The sequence below is a fragment of the Telopea speciosissima genome, chromosome 7 (assembly GCF_018873765.1).
Source record: "Telopea speciosissima isolate NSW1024214 ecotype Mountain lineage chromosome 7, Tspe_v1, whole genome shotgun sequence".
NCBI lineage: Eukaryota > Viridiplantae > Streptophyta > Magnoliopsida > Proteales > Proteaceae > Telopea > Telopea speciosissima.
The window spans coordinates 31,297,829-31,325,775 of NC_057922.1; the positions used below are offsets into that span (position 1 = coordinate 31,297,829).

A 27,947-nucleotide genomic window follows, 5' to 3' on the forward strand; every position below is an offset into this window, starting at 1 on the left:
GTCTATGATCCAAGGAGTGGAGACCACGGATGCACAATGACCAGCAAAGGAAATACGTATGGGCAAAGAAGGAACCTGAATTGGCAGCAGATGTAGTGGGGCAGCAGATGTGTTCAACAGAGACGGAGAGCTTGAAGTTCTTCCGGGAGAAACCAATGTCGGTGAGTGGGAGCTGAAGCTACACTTTCGGTGTGATTGGCCTTGTTTTTAGATTTAGCACGACCACGTTTGCTCTCAAAATCAGCAGGCTTCCCATGAAGTTTCCAACACCGAGCCTTAGTGTGATATGGTTTGTGGCAATGATCACACTTCACAGGCTCTTTACTAGCAGTGTAGTAGCAACATTATCAAGTATGTCGTGAGTGAAGGAACCAGTAGTCTATAAAGCTGATCACAACCTTAGGAGTAATCATCATAGCAGCCCTCCTTGTCTCTTCACTGTGAACATATGAAAAAGTTTCCTCCAAAGTGGGAAAAGGAACTCGACCAAGAACCTACACCCGAATAGGGTCATAATCATCATTAAGTCCAACCAGGAAGTCATAGACTCAAACCGATCCACATAAGTGTGGTAGGTGTAATATCGCAGCAGTAGTAGGCGGAATCGAGCATAGTGATCCGATTGCTGCCATAAGCACTTGAGGGCAGCATAGTACTTGGTGACTGTCATCTCTTTCGGGTAGTGTGTTGAAGAGTCTTTCGGATCTCATAAACCCGAGCACCACCCCCGAACGACCATAAGTACCCTTGACGGCAGTCCATATCGAGTCGCAGTGTCAAGGAGAAGGTACTGACTAGAAATGTCGATGGTCGTAGAATTCAGAACAAAAGACATCACCATCGCATCATTAGCAGCCCATTTAGTGCGGGCAGCCCCTTCTTGATGGGCTGTTTGGTGATACGATAAGGTGGCAGTGAGTCCCCACACCACACGTGAGGGATAAGGATCTGGCCCAAATCAGATAATTGGTACCATCTAGTTTTATGGCAGCAGCATAGGGCAAGAAATCAGTCCTGGTCTGATCTCCTCCAGTAGCAGCTGATGTAACCTCCGAGTCACCCATAAGGCAGCAAGGTAAAATTCGAGTTTTTTGAAAAAACTGAATTTCAAAAATTCTGCAAGTGGTCGATCTGAAATTGGACAGAATTCTGATCTTCAAAAAAACAGCAGGAATTCAAGGCTGAAACAGTGTCGAGTGCAGCAATATAACCAGGGAATAATCCCTCAAAAAATCTTCCCAAACAGCAGCTTAGAAGAACCAAATCGATAAAGTGTCGTGGTTTTGCAAAACCCCTGAGCTTGAGATCGATAAGAAGAGGAAAGAGGCTGCAGCTGTGGGGTCTTCAATCAATGTGAAATCAGAGAGGATAGATGCTGTCGTAGGCCTGCATTGATGCTCCAAAGAAACCAATTGATCTCCCAACTGTTATGAGATCGATCTCCAAAAAAAACTGAAGCAATCCTGAATCGCAGAGAGAGATAATGGCAGCAGCTATCGATCTGAATTAGGTTTTAAAATTGAGGTGAGATGGAGGGCAGCACTCGAACCATAGATGGATCACCTCATGGGTGCTGCCCTAAAAAGGGTTGAATGGATCAAAGGAAGAGAAGAGAGAAGGGAGAAGGGAGAGGAGAGGAATCAAGGGAAAAAGGGTTGTTTTTGAACAATCGAGCAGGTCTTAAAACCCTAGCTCGATACCATGTTCAGAACTAGAATACTAAAAAACAGAACTCGAGAAAACTTGAATGATCTATTGTGATCACCAGTGCACCTATATTTATAATGCTGGAATATGAAATTACATGACCAAAATACCCCGCCTAGCCAATACTGCTAGGCAAGTACATAAACAACTATAAAACATAATACTAAAGCACCCAAAAGACCAGAATACCCCCACGGTATTCTGGTTTACATTATTCAACAGTTTGCAATTTAATCATCTCAATCGGAACGGCATGTTTCTCCATCTCAAGATTGCTATTTTTTTTATTTTGAAAAAATTTAAAGCAGAACAATCGCACCTAGTGAGAGGAGAGGCGGAGGATACTGCGGATTAGACACAGTCGGCAGGGACCTAGCGGATCGCACAGGTCGATGGCACTGGGCGTTGGTGCTGGTACTGGCGCTGGTGCTAGTACCGGCGCAAGTGTTGGTACTGACGCAAGTGTTGGTGGCTTCGATTGGTTATGAATAACCGAAAGCAAGAAAGAATTCTTGCAAACTACGCCCTTTTTTATTTATAATTGAAGCAATTAATGCTATTTGACAAAAGCTTCTGACAAGTACAATTGAAGCAATCAATGCTCTTTTCCTTTACTCAAAACAATTAACGTTTTGAAGCCAAAATGAATTTGTAAATCACTTTTTTTTTTTATCAATCAATCAAATCCGCCTGTCGTTGGAGGGCGGCACGGTAGTACATAGAGGGGACAGTTGCAGGCGCTTCAGGGAAAGAACCCAGGTTCTGCGTTGAGAGGCACGGCCCAGGCAGCGGAGGAGGAGACGCCACCTTGTGTGGTGGCTGATGAAGCCAGGGAGGGCGGTGGATCTTTGGTGGTGCATCAGACGGAGTTTGGGGAGGAAGATGGCCCTCTTGAGGCGGGGAATGAAGCAGAATTATGCGTTGAAGGTGTTGAGGCTGTGGGAGGTGGTAGCAGTTGCGATGTTTTGAGCTTGCCTGTGGTGGTTCGGGATGTAGGCGGTAGCCCCCAGGGGTCTCGCTCGCGATCCCGAGGACACGGCTCGGCGGTATTTCAAAGAATGGAGCTTTCTTTACATGAGGGCTCGAAAACCGGCTTGTGCTATAGGGGTGTGATACGATATGACTTTGGATCGTGGCCCCATCTTGAGCAGATTTGAGGGCTTTCAATACCGCTCTTGCGGAGAGAGTACGCTTCACCCTTGAGAGGCTTGAGCCAGGGGGCAGTGCCTCTGAACCTGCAGGTCGTCGTGTGCGGCATCGGATTCATCCAAAAACGGCATTTCTTGGGGCAGAGCATATGTACAAAAGGAAGAAGATAAAGAAGACAAGACAGGGGGGTATAACAGAGGAGGAGAACAAAGACGAGTAACAAGATCGATGTGATCGTCTGCTGCCCACGGGAACAGTTTCTGATGAGTTGTGTTTATTAGAATGCCCAGGGGGTTGGTAATAAGCCTACGATTAGGCGACTGAAATCATTGGTGTCTCTGCACAAGGTGGATATTGTTGCTATTGCGGAACCAAAAGCTCAAGTGCGTAAAGCGCGATATGTACTTCGGAAGATTGGGCTGGATGAGCTACATGTGTCTGACAGGTTCTGGGTGTTCTGGAGGGCTACCCTCAAAGTCAAGTTGGTAGAGGAGCATGACCAGTTTATTACTTTTGAATGTGAAGAGGCCAGCAGGGGGCGGTTCTTTGTTACTTTTGTCCATGCCCGTTGCTTAGCCATGGAGAGAAGGGTTTTGTGGGATCGGCTAGAGGCTCTCTCGGGAGGGGTCTCTCTCCCTTGGGCAGTGGGTGGAGACTTTAATGCGGTGTTGGATCCAGAGGAGAAGCTGGGGGGCAGACCGGCGTGTTCGCAATCTCTTGATGAGTTTGGGTCCTTTGTGAGTAGAGCTGGCCTGGTGGATGCAGGATATGTTGGAAATTTGTTTACCTGGTCGAATAATCAAGTAAAGGCGGTCTTGGCTAGACTGGACAGATTTCTTGTTAGTTCTTCTTGGCTGAATTCCTTCCCCAGGAGCACCGTGACCCATTTTAATAGGACCTACTCGGATCATGCGCCACTCGGTCTTTCCTTCGAGATGGCTGGGTTGCATTCCTTCTCTGCTTTTAAATTTCAGCAAATGTGGCTTCGACACCCAGGCTTCCAGGACTTTATTAGGGACCAGTAGGCCAGACTGGTGGTGGGCTCGCCTCTGTTTGTACTTTTTATGAAATTAAAGTTACTTCGAGGTACGCTTCGAAAATGGAATAAGGAGGTGTTTGGCAACATCCATCAGAAGGTCAGGGATGTGGAAGACTCTGTGAGCAGGGCAGAAGTTTTGTTTGACCAGCAAGCCTCTGAGGAGTCCAGGGAGGCGGTTTTGATTGCTAAGGAACACCTTCAGGAGATGCTACTTCAAGAGGAGATATTCTGGAAGCAAAAATCCCGGGTCACTTGGTTGAAGGAGGGGGACCGCAACACAAAGTTTTTCCACTCTATGGTAAATGTTCGCAGGAGGTAGGCCGCCGTTCAGAGAATTAAAGGGGGAGATGGTGAGTGGATTTCTGATTCGGAAGGGGTTCAGGCAGAGGCGGTGAGGCACTTCTCAGGAATTTTTACCACGCAGGCTTGTGTGGTGGATGAGGATCTCCTGGCGGTGATCCCAAAGGCTGTTTCTGAGGCCGATAATGCTATGCTTCTTGGATTGCCCTCTTTGGACGAGGTGAAGGGGGCGGTTTTCGCTTTGTCTTGTGACAGCGCGCCAGGTCCAGATGGTTTGTCGAGACATTTTTTCACTGCTTGCTGGGAGGTAGTGGGCAAGGATGTTGGGGCGGCGGTCCAGGACTTTTTTACTGGTGGAGAGTTGCCCAGGAGCTTCACTTCCGCCAACCTAGTGCTCATTCCCAAAAAGGAGAATCCCGAGGTAATGTCTGATCTTCGTCCCATTAGTCTCTGCAGTTTTGCCTATAAGATTATTGCAAAGATCTTTGCAACCAGGCTGGCAGGTATCCTTCCTTCTATCATAGCGGAAGAACAGGGGGCGTTGGTGCAGGGCAGAAACATTCATGATTCTATCTCCATTGTCTAAGAGATAACCCAGGATATCAACAGGAAAATTAGGGGGCACAATGTCATACTGAAGCTTGACATGGCTAAGGCCTATGACGGTTAGAATGGGTATTCCTTTGGCAGGTGCTCACCAGGTTTGGTTTTTGTGATGCTTGGATCAGCCTAGTTAAGAAAATGGTGGTGAATTGCTGGTTCTCAATAGTGATAGGGGGTAAGCAATCTGGCTTTTTCAAGTCTTCTAGAGGGGTGAGGCAAGGAGACCCTCTTTCACCGGCCCTTTTCATTATAGCTGAAGAGGTTCTAAGCAGGGGCATTAAGAATTTGTTTTCGGAGGGGCTTGCTGATTTCTACAAGCTCTCAAGGGGCTACCCAGGGGTTTCTCATTGCTTGTTTGCAGATGACACAATTATTTTCACCAGGGCGCTGAAGGGTTCCCTTAAGCAGATCATGGGGTTCCTCAGAAGATACGAAGGATACTCAGGTCAGCTTGTAAATAGGCAGAAGAGTGGTTTTGTTCTGAGTGGTTTGGCTTCCCCGACCAAGGCCCGCCTAGTGGGGGAAATCATAGGTTTCCCAGGAAGGCTCTCCCAATCACTTACTTGGGTGCACCGCTCCACTCGGGAAGACTGAAAATTTGCCTGTTTGATGGACTGATTGATAAAATTAGATGCAAAGTAGCAGGCTGGGAAGGAAGGTTGCTGTCCACAGGAGGTAGAATCACTCTGTTAAAGCATGTGCTATCCTCGATCCCTATACATGTTCTTGCTAGTCTGTCGCCACCTAAAACAGTTACTCGGCGAATTTATGGTGTTTTTGCTGATTTCCTTTGGGGAAGCTCAAAATGGGGGAAGAGAAAGCATTGGGTTGGTTGGCAGAAGGTCTGCAGGCCGCTAGGGGAAGGAGGCTTGGGGATTAGACTGCTGGAGGAGGTAGGCCTTTCTCTCAGGCTTAAAGGTCTGTGGAGAGTCCTAACGGAGCGGTCACTTTGGATTGATTTCTTTAAGGCAAGGTTCTTAAAAAACCAGCATATAACACTATTTGAGGTGGCCGGGACGGGGTCCAGGTCATGGCGGAACACCTTGGAGCACAAAGATATTCTGTTGCACAATTCCAGATGGCTACTAGGAGCTGGGGACATTTTCTTTTGGCTAGATAACTGGTCGGGGAATGGGCCGCTCATTGACACAGTGGATAATGGGCTAGTGGTGGATTTGGAGCTGCGGGTGAAGGATGCTATTGGGGAGGCAGGGGTCTGGAGGCAGGAGGTGCTAGACAGTGTAGACTCTGATGCCATTAGAGAGAGCATCTCGGCAGATGTTTTTTTCCTATCAGACAGAGAGGATGTGTTGGTCTGGACCTTGTCAAGCAACGGTCGGTTCTCTACCAAGGCGGTTTGGCAGGAAGTGCGAGATGGGGTAGTAGTGGAGCCATATGCGGAGTGGATTTGGAATCAAGCTCTACCAGTGAAAGTGGGTTTCTTCTCATGGCAGCTGTTGAATGGGAAGATTCCAACTGATGACTTATTGATGTCGTTAGGCATCCCTTTGGCATCCAAATGTGTTTGTTGTGGGAACCCTCAAAGGGAGACGACCGACCATTGCCTTGTTGCAGGAGGAACGGCGACTAGAGTGTGGCGCTATTTTTCACGAATTTTCGATATTGCCTTACCCACTACCCAAGATGCAAGAAGTAGGGTTCTACTTTGGCAGCGTTTGGCAGGCGGCCAATGCCTTAGTGCCTATGTTACAGGGATTTTGCCATCTTTGGTCATCTGGGAGCTGTGGAAGGAAAGGAACAATAGGAGACATGGGGAGAAGAGGACAGCTAGGAGCATTATAGAATGCATCAAATCCTAGGTGCGGGAGCTTCACTATTCGCCCAAGATAGGCAATCAAGGTTTTACCAGAGGTGGTCTCATTTTACAGTGTCTTGACTTGATTCCACCTGTCCCCAGGCGGAAGCGACCGATTCCGGTGTATTGGTGCCCCCCGTTTCTCTTTTAAACTGAATGTGGATGGTGCTTGTCGTGGAAACCCGGGCTTGGGCGGTGGGGGAGGGATTATCAGGAACCGGCAAGGGGAGATTCTGACTGCCTTCTCTAACTTTTATGGCCCGTGCACTAATTCCATGGCGGAGTTGAGGGCATTAAGGGATGGGCTTAAGGTGTGCCAGGAGATGGGAATTTTGGATGTGGTGGTCAATTGCGACTCTGAGGCTACTGTCAAAGTGGTTAGTTCGAAGAGGTGTAGTTTGTGCAGAGGATGGTATCTTTTCAAGGAGATTCAAGACTTGATGGTACACACCAGGGCCTGTGTTTCCTCTGCCTATCGGGAAAGCAATAGAGCAGCGGACTGGTTGGCCAATCATTCTTGTGATACTGAGGCATCGACCAGATTTCAGCCTGGTAGCATCCCTTTGGGTCCACTACAGGCCATTCTTCAGGAAGACAAAGCTGGATTACCAGTTTTAAGGAATTAATTTTCTTCTTTCTTTCTTTGTAGGGGAGGGATAGTTTTTTTTCGAGTGGTGAGTACTCTATTTGTGATGGGCTGGGGTAAGGCGGTATGTCCCCCCCTGTATTCTTTATTACTTATTAGTTTTTAATAAAACCGTAGGGGCCAGCCCGGGTCCCAGGTAATGTTCGGGCTAAAAAAAAAAAAAAAAAAAAAACTTCTGACAAAAGTTCCTTTCAAAATTTCCTTGTCTTTTTTTTTTTTTTTTTTTTCCAATAATGCAAAAGCAATCAATGCTTTCAATTGCTTTGACAAAAAAGCTTCTGACAGAGGTGTCTTCAACTTGCCCTTTTCTTTTCCTTTGAATCAAAACCAAACAAAACGTTGAATGCTTGAGAACAAATACCAAAGCCAAACTCTTCAACAACAGCACCGTGACGCATGATCGGAAGCTTTCGTTTTGTCTTTTGTGAATCAACCAACCAAAAACTTTTGAATGAAGACGAACACCGAAGCCGATTGTTCTTCTCCAAAGCTGATTACACAAATCAGAACCGCGACGTACGATCAAGGAGAAAAAAAAAAATAAAACTATTGCTTTAAGATTGTTAGGGTTTAGGGTTTTAAGCACAATGTCACGGACTTAGACCTCTCTAAGCAACCGTGCCGGCACTTAGCATTCACGCTAGCACTAAGTCAGCCTTTTTACAACTCTAGCAAGGGACTTGGGAAGAGAATTTAGAGAACACAAGAGAGTTTGAGTGAATGGAACTTGTATTGCACTAGAAAGCTTGAGTACAAGGCTTGAAAGCTAACTTGCTTGGTTAGGTGGTGCGTTGGCCAAATGAGGCCACCTCTATTTATAGGCAACCAAGAACCCAAAGAATGCCTAAGATATTTACAAGTGTCCTTCATCCAATGGTGGAGAACTTTCTAGCCTAAGGGACTAGAACCTTCTCACCTCCTTTGTGGAGGATTCTAGTTACTTGAAGAACTCTAGAAGTCTCCTCCTTCCTTAACCATCCTTGCTTCTAGAGGTTTTAGAGCATATCTAGACTCCCTTCAAGTGTAAAGAGTTCTAGGTCATGGACTTGGTCTTAGCCCAATGTCCAAGTCCATGGGCTTGCAAGTTAGGCCCGTGGGCCTTTGTTGGGCGGGCTACGACAACAAGGTTTCTTAAAGCAATACATCCTACATTTCGAATTTTGGAATAATACAGGTTGTTGCCTCCAGCTAGTATGTATAGGAAAGACTAGGGTTTTTAGGTTAGATGGGTTCTATCAAGTGAGGCCCACCATACCCTGATTCCTTATTCAAGTAGACTTATATTAGAACATATAATAGGGTTATATAATATACCCAACAGAAGATATATGCTCCCCCACCCTAGTGAACTGCCCATATGGGTGTGAATGTGATAAACTGTACTCTGATGGTGCTGGAGATGGACTGCTCTCTCCGCCAAAAGATGGGGCACGCCAATGCCCACTCGACCTGCTGTCCCTATCGCCAGTACTCAATCCACCAACAGAGCAAGATAAGGTATCAATGTCCATAAGATCAACATGCCTACTAGGACGGAATTGGGAATGAGGCCCTCTCGAGTAACCCTTACTTGTGGCCGGTATGGGGGCACGTGCACTGTGGTATGTATCCTGTGTGGCATGATCAAACTGTGTTTTTTCGGTGAATCAGATTTGCTCTACGGCCAACTCCTGCTTCTCTACCACATACTGCTCTCGAATTCCATCATATGCATCACCACCATCACCATCACCATTACCATCACCATCACCAAAGAAAAAGTACAAAATCTCCAAAAACCACCTTGCATTGGCGAAATGGGACTTCCAGAGAGCTTTCGAACGAAATTTCGACCCAGATTGATGAAATATGACCTTTTTATAACTGGGGTGATGAAATATGGCCTTTTTATAATTGGGGTTTGTAACGTATGGCCGAAATTTCGGTGACATGTTACAAACAGTCAAAATTTTGACTGAAATATTATAATTTTTCAATTCGATGTTGCATCTCATAAATTTCGGAGATCTCGACGACATTTCGTTGAGATTTTGAATTATTGTTCCCCTTGAACCGTGGACTGCTGCTCCTGCCCTGTTACACCATCTTCAAGTTCTTCATCCTGCATGGACAGCTCCTGAACCATGGGCTGCTGCTCCTGCTTTGTTACACTACCTTCAAGTTCTTCATCCTCCATGGGCAGCTCCATAGGAGGAACCAGTAAAGGCACCTCGCTTCAAGTTCTTCATCTTCCATGGGCAGCTCCATAGGAGGATCCAGTAAAGGCACCTCTCTTCAAGTTCTTCATCCTCCATGGGCAGCTCCATAGGAGGAACCAGTAAAGGCCCCTCTTCCCTTGGATGAGACTTCCCCTAAAGAAGTGCAGATGGAGAATAAAATGGAACAAATTCTTGAAAGACCACATCCATGGTAACAAACATCTTTCTCGAAGGGGGGTGATAACACTTGTAACCCTTATGAGTAGAGAGTAACCAAAAAATATATATCAGAGGCCTTTGGGATCGAACTTTCCATGTGCCTGGTGGTTGCGAGCGAAGGCAATACACCCAAAAACCCTCGGTGGAACAGTAAATGAAGAGGAACCCATGAGAAGATCAAGTGGGCAGCGGGAAGCCAACACATGGGATGGCATCCGATTAATAAGTTAGAGATATAGGCCAGAATACCGTAGGGGTATTCTGGTCCTTTCCTCCTTTTTGTTTTATTCTTAAGTTAATTATTCCCTTTCCTTTGTCTATACTTATGTCGGCTACATAGGGGCATAAGTGTCTATGTAATTCTGATTTATTAATATAAATACAGGGCTTAGGGAATCATATTGATTCACTTAAGCATTAAACCATTCTATTTCTTAACATGGCATCAGAGCCACGATACCTCTGATTTTTTTTCAAAAACCCCACCCTCCCATCGTGTTCTCTTCTCTTTCCCTTCTCTCTCGATTTTTTTTTCTCCCCCTTCTCCTTGCTTCTTCTCCTTCTCTAAGGGCAGCACTGCAGAGGTGATCAGATGATCTAGTTGCTGCCCCTTCCCACCTCTTTTTTTCCTTTTTTCCATGCCCTAAACCTTTATCCTTGATAGCTGCTGGTTCCCCCCTTGCGCTAATTGGAGTTTCCTGTTTTTTTGAAGTTCAGTCCTCGATTTATTGGGACTGCTTCTCCTTCTATTGGAGCCCCTCATGCGACTTTGGACTGCTACTATCGAGACTGCTACCGGTACTGAAGACCCCATCTCCCAATCGAGCCATTCTTTCAGGTTTTTTTCTTCAAAAAAACCCTGAACGTTCTCAGTATTTGGGATTGGGCTGCTTGCGGCTGCTGATTCTTTTGGCTATTTTTATTCTTCATCAAGGACATTCTCTGCAGTTTATTGGACAGATTGGGGGACCGATTGGATCAGCCTTCTTCAACATATTTTTTTTGGATTTCCCTGCCCCATCGATCTCTGTTTTTTGGGTTTTTTTTTTCCATAACCCTAACACACTCGATCTTGGGGAGGGCTCCTCTATTGCTGCTGGTTTTTTGGGAGGTGTATTTCCCACTACCAAGGGCCATTCTGATATCCTTTCGGCACTTGGTTAGGTCTCTCCGTTGGATTTCTCTGCTGGACAGCTCTTCTCTGCACTATGGGTGACTCCACTGATATTTCCACAGCTACTTCTGATCAGGTTAGCCATGACAAATCTGATTTTCGTGATCTCCACCCTAATCCTATCAAGTTAGACAGCAGCAACTAACTACTATGGTCTCGATCAGCCTCTTTTGCTATTGCTGGATGTGGCCTCACTGGTTATATTGATGGGACTATACCTATGCCGACTGCCCCTGGTGCTGCCAAGACTAGATGGCTAGCCAACAATGGTCTTCTTATGTCATATTTTGTTGGTTCTATGAATTCAGATCTTGCACAAGGATTTCTTCTACTTAATACAGCTTCTCAGATTTGGGCAGCCTGTAAAGAGACATATGGGCAGCTTGGTAATGATGCTCAGGTTTATGAGCTTCGCAAGAGGGTCCTTCATACTACTCAAGGGGAATTAACTGTGTCTAAATATTATGCCACTCTCCGCAGCCTCTGGCAGCAATTGGACCATTTTTCAGATTATCACCCTGATACAGTTGCCAACATAGCTGCCTATAAGAAGCATGTTGACAAGATCAGGGTTTATGACTTCTTGGCCGGGTTGAATGTTGAATATGACCAGATCCGTGTTCAGGTGTTGGGTCATTCTCCTTTTCCCACACTTGAACAATCCTATGCCCTAGTCTCTTCAGAGGAAAACCGCAGGGCTGCTATGTTACTTTCTCCTGTTTCGGACAGATCGGCTCTCCAGACTGCTGCCCAGGCTACTGCTGCCCCTATTGGTACTTTATCTGTTGGTAGTTCTACTTCAGGTTCTATTACCTGTGACCACTGTCACAAGCCTTATCACACCAAGGACAAGTGCTGGAAGCTTCATGGGAAACCGGCTGACTTTGAAGCCAAGCTGGCTGCCAAGAAAAAACCTAAAAGCAAGGCAAATCAATCTGAATCTGTTGCTATAGCCCCAGCTACAGACATTGGTCTATCCCAGGACGATCTACAGGCTTTCCTGCGTATACTAAGGTCTTCCGCTGTTGCTGCCTCTACTACTTCCGCTGCCCCTGCCAATTCCTCAGCTCCTTCAGGTTCATATTTTGCCCGGTCAGGTATCCCATTTAGTGGTCATTGTGCTTCTGTAGCTTCCCATCCCTGGATCATTGATTCCGGGGCTACAGATCACATGATTGGTACTTCTAGCTTATTTTATAAATATTCTCCCACTTCTAGGAAAGATAAGGTCAAAGTGGCTGATGGTTCCCTTTCTTCCATCTCTGGAAAAGGAATCATCAACTGCACTTCCAACCTTCCTTTGTCTTCTGTTTTACATATACCTAATTTTACTACTAACCTCCTTTCCATTAGTAGTATTACTCGTGATCTTAACTGCAAGGTAACCTTTTTTCCTTCCCATTGTGTTTTTCAGGATCTGGCGTCTGGGAAGACGATTGGATTGGGTAAAGTTCATGGTGGGCTGTATCTGCTTGATGATGGTCATCTTTCTCCACCAGTACCTTCTCCACTACATCAGAACTCCTTGGTCTCTTCTGAACTTTACCAATGGCACTCTAGATTAGGTCACCTTCCATTAGGAATTTTAGCCCATTTATTTCCATCTTTGGTCACCAAATGTAATAAGGATAACTTTTTTTGTGAGGCTTGTGTTCTGGCCAAACAGACACGTGCAACTTTTTCATTATCAAATAAAAGGAGTTCTTCTTGTTTTCATTTGGTGCATTCAGATGTTTGGGGACCTAGTCGTAAGACCTCTATTTTTGGCCATCGTTGGTTTGTCTCCTTTATTGATTGTCATTCTCGAAATACTTGGATTTATCTTCTTCAGTCTAAAAACCAAGTTTTTTCTTGTTTTCAAAATTTTCATAAAATGGTACAGACCCAATTCCAGGCTACTCTAAAGGTTTTACAGAGTGATAATGGCACTGAATATAAGGAATCCCAATTTCAAAAGTACCTTGCTGATCATGGGATTATACATCAAACTAGTTGTGTTGATACCCCGGCCCAAAACAGTGTGGCTGAAGAAAGAATCGCCACTTGTTGGAAGTGGCAAGAGCATTAATGTTTGCTCGACATGTTCCATCCCAATATTGGGGTGATGCTGTTTTCACTGCAGCTTACCTTATTAATAGGTTACCTTCACGGGTTCTGGATTCCCGTAGCCCATTTGACATTTTACTTGGTGATTCCTCCTTTGTGGTACCTCCCAAGGTCTTTGGCTGTGTCTGTTATGCTAGGGATACTAAATCCCCTGACAAACTTGAACCCCGTGGGTTAAGTTGTATCTTTTTGGGTTATTCTCCAACCCAGAAAGGTTACAAGTGTTACCACCCTCCTACCCGCCGTACTATGGTCAGTATGGATGTGGTTTTCCATGAAACCCTTTCCTATTATTCTTCCCCACCTCTTCAAGGAGAGCGTTCTGAGAAACAGAGCATTTTTCCTCTTTTGCTTGGTTTTTGAAGGTTTTTGCTTATTTCTTCTTCAATCTTCCACTTCCCACTTGAATCCTTGCCACATCTACGCCGGAATCACTTGGAGAACAAACTTCTTGGCACATCTGTGAAGCCTTTCCACTATTTCAGGTAAAACTATATTCTCAAAATTGATTTTTTTTAGGGAAATGCTTGATCAACATGTTTGTTTATGATGAAATAAATATATGCTAGACACCGAAAGCCGATCTACGACTTCACGGTGTCGAAATTTTTTTTTGGTATATATATTATTTATTTATTTTTCTACTTCAAAAATTGGGTTTATTTACAACAAAAATCAAAAAATAATAGGGGTTATGTATATTGTATGGTGATGAATTAAATATATGTTAGACACCATTGGCCGATCTATGGCCTCATGGTGTCAAAAATATTTTTCTGCCAATAATTAATTATTTTAATTTTTGAAAATTATAAAAAATATTTAAAAAATTCAAAAAAGTAGCAAAAAATAAGAAATAATATGAGGTTTTTGTTTTAAAATTACTGAAAAATATAAAAGTAAATTGTACATACTTCTTATTTGCTGCCCATTTACATATCTTTTCGATTTTGTTGTGCTAGGCCAATATTTATTTGAAAAATATTTTTAAAAATTGTTTTTAAATATGAGAAAAATATGAGGGTTAGGGGAAAAATACTAAATAGTTATATACTTATATACTTGTGTTAGTTCTCTTAAATCTTAATTCTTAAACATTTAAAATTTTAAACTAAAAGAATTGATGTGCTTCAGTGATTAATGAATTGTCTTTTATTCATGCAACAGTAAACTAGTCTGATTATGACAAACCGTGGTAAACGACAGAGCCAGAGGCAAAAGGGGCAGAGGCAGCAAGCCCAGACCCAGGAGGAGGGGAGCACACCCAGGCGCACTAGGGGTGACATTGCATGGTTGCATGGCACTCCAATTGATGGGGATAAAAGAAAATCCCAATGCAACTATTGTCACATGCAGTTTTTGGGAGGTGGTGCCACTAGACTCAAACAACATCTAGCTGGGAATTCTCCTGAAGTGGTCACATGTCATATGGTCCCTGTGGAGGTATCTAGGGCTGTCATTGATTATATGAAGGGAGGGAGTAAGAGGAAGGCTCAGAGGGAGAAGGCAAAAGTAGATCTTGAGGAAGCAGTGAGGTGTACAGCGGGAGGCCAATCAAGCCATCGTGATGATGATGATGATGACAGTGATGATGTCTATGTTCCTGATGATATAGAGACTGAGCAAGAGGCTAGGGATTGGAGACGAGCACAGATGATGAGCAGAGCCAGTTATTATGAGGATCAGGAGAGAGTCGAGAGACAGAGAGTAGGTGGTAGTGGAGGAGCTAGTACCTCTAGAGCTGGTGCTAGTGGTAGTGGAGGAGCAGGTACAAGTGGAGGAGGTGGGTTGCCTAATCCCTTTAGGAGATCACGAGTACGAGGGCAGCTCCCCCTCCGCCTCCACCACCACAAGATGACCCAAGACTTCACCAAGCACTGGTGTTTATAGAAAGAAAGGCAACAAACAACCAAAAATCAAGGGAGCATGGAAAATCTGAAGGGGATGGTGAAGGAATCTATAGCTAAGTGGATGTTATACCATACCATCCCAGCAAACACAGCACAAGGCCCCTTTTATCAGACTATGATAGATTCCATTGTTGAGGCTGGCCCAGGGTATAAGGGGCCCACCCCATATGAGATTATGAATGTGTATTTGCCCCAACAGAAGAGAGAGCTTGAAGACTACATCAATGAAATGAGGGGGCTGTGGGAGAACTATGGGGTGACCATAATGTGTGATGGTTGGACTGGTCCTACAAGAAAGTCCATCATCAACTTTATGGTGTATTGTGATGGGAGGACAGTCTTTCTGAAGTCTGTTGATGCATCCAAGGAGAAAAAGGATGCAAAGTATATCTACAAATTGCTGAAGGAAGTGGTAGAAGATGTAGGAGTGGGGAACGTTGTCCAAATTGTAATGGACAACGGAAGCAACTACAAGAGTGCCGGTGAGAGGTTGATGCAAAACAATAAGTACCGGTTGTTTTGGACTCCATGTGCTGCCCATTGTATAGACCTCATGTTGAAGGACATGGGAAAGATCAAATTGGTACAACATGTCGTGGAAAAGGCAAGGCAAATGACCAACTTTGTCTACAACCATGGGTTTGCACTAAACCTCTTGAGGGAGAAGTGTGGGGGTGACTTAGTGAGGCCAGACATAACTAGATTCGCCACCAACTACATTGCACTCAAGAGTATAGAAACCAAGAAGTTTGGACTGAGATCAATGTTTGCTTCTGAAGACTGGTTCAACTGGAATGGGTCCAATACCCATGGTGGTAGGGAAGCACAAGCTACAATTTCATCAGATGACTTTTGGTCTAAGTTGCATAAAGTGATACAACTTCTGGACCCAGTGGTCAAGGTTTTGCATATAGTTGATTCTGCTATCAAGGGACCAACCATGCCACATCTACATGCTGCCATAGACTTGATGAATGAAGGTGTTTACAGTGCAAATCCACGAGGTAGCAAACACTTTCTCAAAATTATCAAGGAGCGCTGGGAAAATCAACTTATGCATCCACCGTATAAAGTGGTGAGTGTACACTCTTTGTTTTTATGCAATTACATCTTTTAAAGTTAATTTGAAGGATATATTACTAACTAGTGAATATGTAATGTCAATTTCAGCATATTATTTGAACCCCAAGTACCAATACAGTCATAGGCTTGGGTTGAATAATAGTCTTATTTGACGCTAAAGAAGTAGTTGCCAAGTTGGAGCCGAATAGTAAATTATAGGCGATATGCAACAATGAGGTGAGTCTTATAAGTTATAATTCATTTGGAATTACTCAATTCAATACTAAATAGTAACGAGTCATTACTAATTTTAAATATTTTTCAAATGATTATAGTTGAAGACTTTTAGGGATGCATTGGGAAGTTTTGGAACCGAAGCTGCACAGCAAGGCCGGACACGCAGTGATGCCGGTACTCATTAGTCATTACTTCATTAGTCATTACTCAATTCAATATCTTATTCTTTTGAAATGAAGGTGACATATTTCTTTTGTTATAATGCAGTTGAATGGTGGGTGTTGTATGGGGGTTCGGCAAACAATTTAAGAAAAATAGCAATCAAGGTTCTCTCCCAGACATGTTCAACATCTGGCTGTGAATGGAATTGGAGTACATTTTCTCTCATCCACTCCAAGAGGAGAAATAGATTGGGTTCTGAACGTCTCTCTGACTTGTGTATTATAATTTGAGGTTGAAGATGCAACACATACGCATGGGACAAAAGGGTATGAGGAAAAATATCGATCTCGCTGACATTTTCCAGGTGGAGTCAGATGATGAAGATCCTATTGTTGATTGGGTAAGGGATAGAGGTGAGCCAGTGTTAGATCAGCCTGGAGGTAGACCTGACCCCATGATAGTTGAACACATACAAGCTGATGTGGATGACTTCATGGCTGCAGAGGGTGAGGTACATGCACGGGACGCGTCACCCATACCGTTCCAGTCTACTGGTGGTGTTGATGAGGAGGATGAAGATTGGTCTATGTCATCTGGTGGAGATGGTGGTGGTGGAGATGGTGATGGTGGAGATGGTGGTGGTGGTCCTGGTGGAGATGGTGATGATGGAGGTGATGATGAAGGTAATGATGGACGTGATGATGATGGTGATGGTGGTCAAGCATATGAGGGAACTCGAGTCCCATTTGTGGTACAAGAGCAGCAAGAGGCAATCCGTGCCCCAACCGGCCCCACACCAGCCACACGGCCCACATCGTCCACCTCGACTTACTCGAGAAAGCGGCGTGGCCAGTCCCGTCCTGGTGGTCGTGGTAGTGGTACTAGTAGGCAGGCTGAGCTTATGGACATTGATGCCTTATCTGGCTCTGTTGGTGGACTGAGTATTGGCGATAGAGACAGTAGATCGAGTGAGCATTTCCGTGCCCCATCTTTTCATGTAGACAGCAGTCCATCTTCAAGACAATCGAGCATGGTTCATCTCATTCACATCCATGTGGCGAAGGGCATTCGGCGTACCCTCGGGGGCAGCAGCCTATATCTTCTCCATCCATTCCCAGTTTTGAGTATGACTCCCACTCACAAGGATATAGTGGATCGTCTTTTGTGCATGACTTCTTTTCCTACACTGGCTACCCAACCCACCAGCCGCATCGTACAACCCGTACATGCTCCCGAGCCGTCATATGACTCATATCATAGTGGATCGATGGGTAGTACTTCTTCACGTTTGGTGACCTATATCCTAGGATAGGTTACCTTCAAGATGTTGATGATACAGTTTACATGGCCACTGTGGATGATTACACTCGCTTCTTCTCCCAGACTATGACGTGGCATGCATTTGTCCTACAGTCGGAGAGCAATACACGTTGGCTCCAGCGGACCATGAGTGGGGTTGATCCTGGACGGTGGAGTAGTTATTATTAGCAAATTTGTAAACATTTGAGATGAATGATGAGTAGTTGACTACTTGACTTGTAGCCTTGTAGGGGACAATTGGGGATATTGACATATTGTGATTTGGAATGTTTGATATCATCTTCTTAAATCTTAACTCTTAAGTTGTTATTTGTTAACTTGTTATTGACTTGATGTCTTATGTACTTAATATTATGATTTATGACTTAACTTATGAGTCATTATGTTTCCAACTTAGTTCCAAGTCAATTTACTTGTTTAATGTACAATGTGTATGTGTAAATGTGTAATTAACTAAGTTATACATTAGGGTTCGACCGTACATTGCCAATCAATGGTGCACATCCAAAACACCATTTTGGGTGACTATTTTTGCAATTTGAACATTTAAATGTGTTTATATAGCCTAAAATAGGGTTTCCATGAAGTTTCAGGCCTTAACTTGGCCTAAAACCCACCGAAATGACCTATCGAAATATACCAGAAAAAATACAATATTTCGACCGAAATATCCGAAATTTCGAATATTTCGGATATTTCGGTTAGCTCGAAATACCGAAACGAAACGAGTTCTCGAACTATGCTACCAGGAGACTTTCGCATCGGTAGCAAAACTCAATACTGTACGGGTATTGCTATCATGTGCAATGAATCTTGGATGGGATCTTCAGCAGTTGGATGTAAAGAATGCCTTCCTCCATGGTGAACTAAAGGAAGAAGTATATATCGACATTCCTCCAGGTTGTTCAAGTCCTGCTACCAAGGTTAAGGTGTGTCAATTGAAGTGTGCACTCTATGGCTTGAAACAGTCACCTGGAGCTTGGTTCGGTAGATTTCACAAGGCTATGCTATCCGTGGGCTACCAGCAAAGCAATGCTGATCATACCTTGTTCATCAAACATGTGGGTACTAAGGTTACTCTCCTCATTGTCTACGTTGATGATATTGTAGTTACCGGTAATGATGGTGATGAGATCAACAGGTTGAAGTTGTTCCTTGGCCGTGAGTTTAAAATTAAGGATCTGGGGACTTTGAAATATTTTCTAGGGATAGAGGTTGCTCATTCTTCATGGGGTATATTTTTGTCTCAAAAAAAGTATGTTCTAGATCTACTATCTGAAACGGGGCTGCTAGGGTGTCATCCTTCGGACACTCCCATAGAAGCTACAACAAGACTTAAGGAGAAAGAAGGCACACCAGTTGACAAAGGTCGTTATCAGCGGTTGGTGGGCAAACTTATCTGCCTATCTCACCCTCGGCCAGACATTGCCATTGCCGTGAGTATGGTCAGCCAGTTTATAGATGACCCTTATTCTTCTCATATGGAGGTAGTCCTTCGCATCTTACGATACTTGAAGTCTGCTCCGGGACAAGGGATACTTTTATCTCCCAATGGTCATCTGAAGGTTGAAGCATACACTGATGCGGATTGGGCTGGTTCAAGTGATAGGAAGTCCATCTCTGGATATTGCTCTTTTGTTGGTGGGAACCTTGTCAACTGGCGTAGTAAAAAACAAAATGTGGTGGCCAGGTCCAGTGCTGAGGCTGAATTCCGTGCAATGGCTCATGGTATCTGTGAATTGTTGTGGCTTAAGGGGCTGTTGCAAGATATTGGAGTTGCTGTCCAACTTTTCCAATGATGTTATATTGTGACAATAAGGCTGCCATAAGCATCGCTCATAATCCTGTCCAACATGACCGTACTAAACATGTGGAGGTGGACAGACATTTCATCAAGGAGAAACTTGAAGCTAGACTAATCTGTGTTCCCTATGTGAAGTCTACTAATCAGCTGGCTGATGTGTTCACGAAGGGGCTGCCTGGCAAAGTGTTTCGTCCTTTTCTAGCCAAGTTGGGCATGTGTGACATTTTTGCACCAACTTGAGGGGGAGTGTTAGAGATATAGGCCAGAATACCGTAGGGGTTTTCTGGTCCTTTCCTCCTTTTTGTTTTATTCTTATGTTAATTATTCCCTTTCCTTTGTCTATACTTATGTTGGCTATATAGGGGCATAAGTGTCTATGTAATTCTGATTTATTAATATAAATACAGGGCTTAGGGAATCATATTGATTCACTTAAGCCTTAAACCATTCTATTTCTTAACAGGTATGCTGCCAGGAGAACTGCATGACCCCAAAAACGAGGAGGAACGGACATGGCAAACATGAGGGAGTGAGCCACTTCCAAGAGATGGTGATTCTTACGCTCGGCAACCCAATTCTGGGCAGGTGTGTCAACACAGCTAGTCTGGTGGATTATCCCATGATCAGATAAATACATCTGGAAGGAGCCATCCATATATTCTTTACCCTTATCTGTGCGAAGAATCCTGATCTGGGCATCAAATTGGGTGTGAACCATCTTATAGAATGACTGAAAACAGTGAAAAACATCGCTCTTCTGGTGTAATAGGTAAATCCAAGTGGTGCGACTAAAGCAATCAATGAAAGTAACAAACAATCAAAACCTAGAAGTAGATATACATTGGGTAGGGCCCCACACATCAAAATGTACCACACCAAATGGAATCAAACTTCTATTATCGAAAACAAGGTAAACAGTTCTAGTTTGCTTTGCAAAAGTGCAAGCATCACAAAAGAAACCATTGGGATTACATTGTCGAACCAAATCAGGAAAAAGCCTAGATAATGTTCCTAAAGGGGGATGACCCAACCGACGATGCCATCTGTGTAACTCCGATAAAGCAAATGTAGATGTAGATGAACCAGGAGGCGAAGCAACAGTAGTTAAAGCTGATGGAGAACTCTCATGCAAGTATAGGCCACCATCCATCTTACTAGTGCCAATCGTACGTCCCGTTGCCAAGTCCTGAAAAATACAGTGAGGTGGAAAGAATGTCACTTTGCAATTTAAATCCCTTGTGAGACTACTAATAGATAATAAATTTGTTAAAAAATTGGGGGTGTGCAAAACGGACGAAAGAGATAAGTAGAGGAACACTTGATGGATCCTTTACCAGAAACCAACAAGAGGGATCCATCAGCACCATGAACTCTACTATTACCTTACAAAGGATAATACTGAAAAAAATGGGAGTGGGACCCAGTCATATAATCGGTGGCCCCCGAGTAATTATCCATGGGATGAAAATGAACGAGGCACAGTGGCCACCGAAAGAAATACCTAAAGTGGAAGGGGAGAAGTTAGATGATTTTGGATTTTGGCATGGTAGTAGCACAAGCAGCACTGCCAGATGGCGCTGAAGAAGAAGAGGTCTTGAGCCGGGACATCAAATGATGCAGATGGTGTAGATCATCTAAAGAAAGGGAAGCATCTATAGATGCATCATCAGTTGCAGAATGATGGGCAGCAGCACCACTGGGACAACCCTATCCACGGCCGCGAGAAAGGGGAGGACGCCCATGTAACTTCCAACATTTGTCTTTGGTATGGCACTCTTTCCCACGAACTTACACTTCACAGGAGCTTTCTCAAGAACAAAACTATCAGTTTCACGAATAGCATTCCCCTAGGAAGAGGTCCCACGAGGAGTGCTTGAGCCAGTGTAGAGAGCTGAACGTTCCATGGCCACAGAATGAACTTGAGTAGTATGGCAGTTGTCCTCAGATTGGACTATAGCATAAGCCTGCTCGAGAGTAGGAAAAGGATCTCTATTGAGAACATGTGCCCGAATAGGATCGAACTCCATGTTCAATCCAACAAGGAAGTCGTACACACACAGCTTATCTTCCCACTTTCGAAAGGCAACAGTGTCTGTATCACAAGTAGCAATAAACCGCCCATAAAAATCCTGTGTATGCTACAAACCTCACATAGCAGAGTAATACTGGGACAGAGAGAGGTCTTTCTACTGCATGTTATGGATCTGCCTCCGAAGTTCATAGCACTATGCATCATAACCAACCTGGGAATATGTTTCCTTTGCAGCCTTCCAGATTTTTGCAGCAATGTCAAGAAGAAGGTACCCCTGGGCAATGGTAGGATCCATAGAGTTGAGAAGATAAGACATAACCAGACACTCGTCAATCTCCCATTAGATTTGAGAAGGACCAGCAACATCAGGCTTCACAGAGGCCCCTGTAAGGTGGCCAGAGAGACCACAAGAACCTACAGTAAGAGAGCAGGACCTAGACCACATCAAGTAGTTACTCCTATCGAGTTTGACGGAGCTCATAGGGAATGAAGGAAAGTCTCGTTCACGCTGTAGGACTACTCCTTCCTGTCTAGTAGATGCAGTTGACAAATCCGACATAGCTGCTGATCACAAAGAGATGGGAAACTACGAACAAGAACCTACCACATAAAAATCTCCAGAAAAGCGAAGGGAGATGTACGTCATATGAATGGAGAGATCCTTTGGTGGGAAAGAGATCACCACCAAGGGCAAAAAGGAAGAAGGGACAAGGTAGAAGTGGGGGCTAGCAACGATGGCGGAAAGAGGCGGTGGTGGGTGGCGGTAAAATAGAGAGAGAGAAAGAGAGAGGCGGCGATGGTGAGTCTAGGGTTTCATGGGCAAGCACATTAGGGTTCGACCCCCAATGTCGATTCTGGCTTTGATACCATGATGGATTTTGGGGAATTGAACTTATGTCAATATGACACAAGTCCTTTCTATTTATAATAATTCTTATGAAGTACATGCTACAATTATACCATTAGGGCAACACCAATTGAACCTTGATGGACAAATATACCCTTGTACCCATATTACAACAAATCTCTAATCTCAAAAACAAAATCATAATCTGATAGTCACATGGGCCTTTAATGACTGTAACAACGTGTATCGGTTGGTATTGACCGTATCGGTATGTATCAAGCCGTATTGGCCATTACATACCAAGATGTACCAATACTCTCATAGAATCCTTTTATGTATGTATCGCAAGTATAGGTATGTATTGGTCTGTAACATATTGTATCGGACCATATCGGCTGATAAATACGATACCAACTGAGGTTCTCAAACTCACAATGGGGGTTCACCATAATAACACAAGTTCTAAAAATACAAATTATCAACTCTACCTTCTAAGCCAAACAATACATATATAGGGGAGGGGAACTTGGAAAATAACCATTGAAATAGAGTTGTTGGAAAAGATTCGTTAGAAGAGAAGGAGACAGTGGAGTGGTTATTAAATGCTTGTGCTATCATGGGAGCATTAATGTTTGTGACATCATGGCTGCATCATTCTCCCTCGATTCGAAAGAACTCGTTCTCAAGTTCGAAACGGTCATCATTTTCCCAAGCGCTAAATTGATGTGGGTAGTCCTTCCGTTGCGCTTCGTCGAACTCTGGAGGTTTACTCCCATCTATTGGAGTGGCGAAACGATCCTTGGCAACCTTCTCCATTGTCAAGTTCACTTCTTGATTTTCGGATCGATTTTTGGAACTTGCTCAGATTCCAAATTGATGCAGCTGAAAGCGAAACTGCAAAATAATGTTAAGAATGAAGAAGAGTTTTATTACAAAATAGGGAACCAAGTACAAGATAACAAGGGTCAGAGAGGACCACTTAAATCTAGGGTACCTGGGGAGTCACTCACCCAAGTGTGGGGCTGATTCACCATTAGAGGACCTCAAACTCACAATGGGATTCACCATAGCATGTCCAATAAGTTCCAAAAATACAATTGATCAACTCTACCTTCTCAACCAAAAGATACATATATATATGGGAGGTGAAAGATCCGTTGGAAGAGAAGGAGAAAGTGGAGTGGGCATTAAATGCTTGTGCTGTCATGGGAGCATTATTGCTAGTGAAATCATGGCTGCATCGGGGTTGCATGTTGGGCTGGGTCCAAGGCAGCCCAAAAAGCTCAAGCTGGGTCCAGGTGGTGTTTGGGTCAGTCCAAGCTTCACCGGCCCAATTAAATAGTGAATTTTCTTTTTCCTTTTTATTTTCCTCTTTCTGTGAAGGAGATATTACTAGTAAGTTACTTATATATTTGATGATATAATTGATGTAATAACTTAAGATATATTTAAACCCAAGGGGGTAGCTCAGTTTGCAAGGACCAATACCTCACAATTGAGAGGTCATGAATTTAACTCTCCTTGGGGGCTATCTATAATAAAAAATAAAAAGAACTCTTAATATATATTTTGTATAATATATGGTGTATTATGCTAGGCAATGTACAATTATTTATGCAAAGCCCAATCTATCATTGGGCTGGGCCAACATCAGACCGTCCTAAACTTTACTTTTAGCCTTGAAGTAGACTAGAGCTTGCAGAAACTTTGAGCTGGGCAGAAGATCCCATGAACCAAATTAATCAATGGTATTATTTATTTCTTAGTGCTAAATATTTGTTCTGTAGCAGTGGCAAGAATTGTAAAATTTTTCTTACCTCTTTTTTGTTTTCAAGTGTTTGGATATCATTTGTGGGTCTTGCTCATTGGAGGATTATGTTAATGTTGCATATTTAACTGCTGCTTTTGTCTTGCAATTGTTTTTCTGTTCTACTATGTATCAACCTTGTGGTAGTAGCTCTTATTCTTTTTCTTTTTTTGTTGGTACGGAATTATGACCTTTTCTCCCTCCAACTCTTTAGCTTAATGTATACATGTACTGAGCTAACTACTATGGGTCTGAACATTATGATCATCTTTGTCATATGAACCTGGTGGCACATTTTTCCTTGCTTATTCTAGGTGAAGTTTGCAATCCAATACATGCGTAAGATTATTCAGAAAAAGGCGAAGTTTGACATAATGGACCTCAACACCATTAAGGTAGTATCATGCTAATTACTTGTACATTTTTTGGCATATTTCATGGATGATTAGTTGAAACAATATGTGATGTGGATTTCTTGTATTTTTTATGGAACATAATAGCTTCATTTATGTGCACTGATCTGTGCATTAAATCTATGTAACTGCAGCTACGGTATCATCTAGGTGATTGCTTCACATGAACAATATAAATAGAGAGTTTGTCTTGGTTTTGTACATCAACTAAGATCTGTTATTGTTGGAATATGGGTATTTGGGTATTACGTGTGACATGGGTCGATCCATGATATAAGATCGACCCATGGGGTGTTATTTCTATTTTAGTTATTTTCCCTTTCCTAGTTCTATTCTAGCTCTATTTAACTAGTTAGAATTAGAGTTATATTTGGGCTGTGACACTCTTCACGTGAACAGTGTCGTGAACAGTGTTTCCCTTTGTAATCTCTTTTATTATTATTATTATAAATAGAGAGCTTGACTGATCTCATTGATCAATCAAGCCATTCACTTATTTCAACATGGTATCAGAGCCTAAACTCGATATCTGAGAAATTAATTCTGCTCTCCTCCATTGTCTCCCTCCACAATTGATCTCTCCTAGATCAACTAACCCATTACCCTAAAACCCTAAATCAACCGAGACCCTCCTTCTCTCTTCCCTTCTCTCGTTTCCATTATTTCATGGGGGCAGTACTTTGAGGTGATCTAAATATGATCTAGTACTTGCCCTAGAGTTTACCTCCTTTACTTTATCCTATTTTATGATCTCCATGCACAATGAGATCCATGTTTGAAGATTGAAGAACTACAGATTTTATTTTAGAAGACCTGCAGATTTATTTCTCTCGAAGACCTGCAGTATTTTTTCTCCATGTTTGAAGACTGAAGCACTGCAGAATTTTATTTAGAAGACCTGCAGATGCTTTAAGACCTGAAATTTTTTTTCTCGAGACCTGCAGAATTTTTTTCGAGACCTGCAAATCCATATTGTGCGAAGATCTGCAGACTCCTTTCCTCTTTTTTTGAAGACCTGCAACTGTTTTAAAACACCTGCAGCAGTTTTTTATTAAAGATCTGTAATTTTTTGAAGACCTGCAATTTTTTGAAGACCTGCAGCAGCTTTTTTGTTGAAGATCTGCAGATTTTTTTGCACGAGTGCAGTATTTTTTTGAAGACCTGCAGATTTTTTTCCTGTATACAAATCTGCAGCTTCTCTTTGTTTGACAACACTGTAGTTGTTTATTTATACAACCTGCAAAGTTTATTTTGAAGAACTGCTGCCTATTTACCTATTGCAGAATATTCTGCAATTTCCTGCACTTCTCGGTTACTGAAGTTCTCTCAGTATGCCTAATTCAGCTGCATCCACTGCTACCACCAACAGTGGCCAATCTTCTACACAAGGGACCCATCATGATTATCCCTCATTTCCAGTCAGCCCGATAAAGCTCGATGGCACTAATTATTTACTTTGGTCTACACAAATGTTTCTTTCCATTGATTCAAGGGGCTATAAGGGATATATATACGGTACCACTGTCAAACCAAGTGAAGCTGGTACATTACAAGACAAGTGGAGTTCCAGCAACTCTCTTGTTATGGCTTTTCTTCTCAGTGCAATGACTCCATCCATTGCCCGTGGCTATACACTACTTGATTCATGCAAAAATTTGGAAAGTCGCTTAAAGGTACCTATTCCCGGTAGGGAATGATGCACAAGTTTATGATATTCAACGAAAAATCCATGCAACCAAACAGGGTGAACTTACTTTATCTGAATACTACTGTGAACTCCGTAGCCTGTGGCAAGAGCTTGACTATTATGATAACTTTCAGCTTGATTGTCCTTCTGATATTACCAAATTTCAGCTTAGGGAGGATAAATTCAGAGTATACACTTTCTTGACTAGCCTTAATGTGGAATATGATCAGCTTCGGTCTCAAGTTCTGAGTCGTTAACTTTTTCCCACTTTGGAGCAAGCCTACTCTATGATACAATTGGAAGATATTCGTCGTTCCACCATGTTACCAACTACACAGCCAGAGGGATCTGCTTTAATTTCTTCTAGAGGTAGCTCTTCTAGTGCTAGTACACGTTCCTCATCTGAGAAGGAACCTCTTAAATGTACTCATTTGGAAAGGAACGACATACTGTGGATTTTTGCTGGAAGTTACATGGTCAGCCATCTGACTCTTCTGATGGTCGTAGTGGTGGTTGTGGTCGAGGCCATGGCTATGGCTGTGGGCGTGGTGGCACACAGGCCCATCTTTCTGAAGCTACTGAAACAGCCCCTACTACCACATTTTCTGCAGAGGAACTTACTGCCTTTCGTCGTATGATGACTACCTTCGCCTCTTCATCTGCACCTGCCTCTACCTCGACTGTGGTTCCCTCTTCCAAATTGAACCTTGTTTTCTCCAAACCAAGTATTTCTTTTGCTGGTCATTGTGCTTCGGCATTATCTCATCCTTGGATAATCGATTCCGGAGCCACTGAACACATGACTGGTCAATCCAATTTATTTTTTCGTTATTCTCCCTGTTCAGGCAAAGATAAAATTAAAATAGCCGATGGTTCTCTTTCCTCTGTCTCAGGGAAGGGAGCCATCCATTGTTCTCCTTCTTTATCTTTGTCCTCTGTTTTACATGTTTCTAAGTTAACTTCTAATTTGCTTTCTATCAGTAGTTTGACATCTGATCTCAATTGCAAAGCTATTTTTTATCCTTCACATTGTGTCTTTCAGGACTTGGGGACAGGGAGAACAATTGGAACTGGTAAAATGCGTGGTGGTCTCTACTTGTTTGACGATGATCTTATCTCTAATGCTGTTACTATGTCTGGCCAGGCTCTTACTGCTACTTCTGCTGAACATCATTTATCTGAATTACACCGATGGCATCGTCGACTGGGCCATCCACCTTCAGGAACCTTAGCTAAGATTTTTCCTGTTTTATTTCAGCATTGTAACCCTCACTCTTTATTATGTGAGGCTCGTGTTTTTGCAAAACAAACTCGTTCTGTTTATTCTAGTTCAAATAAAAGATGTTCTAAGCCTTTTTCTATGATTCATTCTGATGTCTGGGGTCCCTCACGTACCTCTTCTATTTCTGGCTTTAAGTGGTTTGTCACCTTTATTGATTGCCACACACGCACCACTTGGGTTTACTTAATGCGACACAAGAGTGAAGTTTTTTCCTGTTTTAAAGCCTTTTATAGCATGGTTCAAACTCAGTTTCAAGCTACCATTCAAACTCTCAGGAGTGTCAATGGTCGTGAATATTTAGATGGAGCCTTTCAATTATTTCGTGCTACTCAGGGTATTTTTCATCAAACCAGTTGCGTTGACACTCCACCCCAAAATGGAGTGGCTGAACGCAAAAATAGACATCTTCTTGATGTAGCTTGCTCTA

At 43.2% G+C, this 27,947-nt stretch overlaps 1 protein-coding gene across 4 annotated transcripts in view; it reads left to right on the top strand.

Moving 5' to 3' along the window:
- LOC122667524 overlaps positions 1–27,947 on the top strand; it is an 85,471-nt gene that overhangs the window by 46,755 nt on the left and 10,769 nt on the right. For all 4 annotated transcript variants that reach the window (XM_043863822.1, XM_043863823.1, XM_043863824.1 and 1 more), the window contains exon 7: positions 24,453–24,533. In XM_043863822.1, coding sequence (XP_043719757.1) covers positions 24,453–24,533 — 81 coding nt within the window. The remainder of the gene's footprint in view (positions 1–24,452; positions 24,534–27,947) is intronic.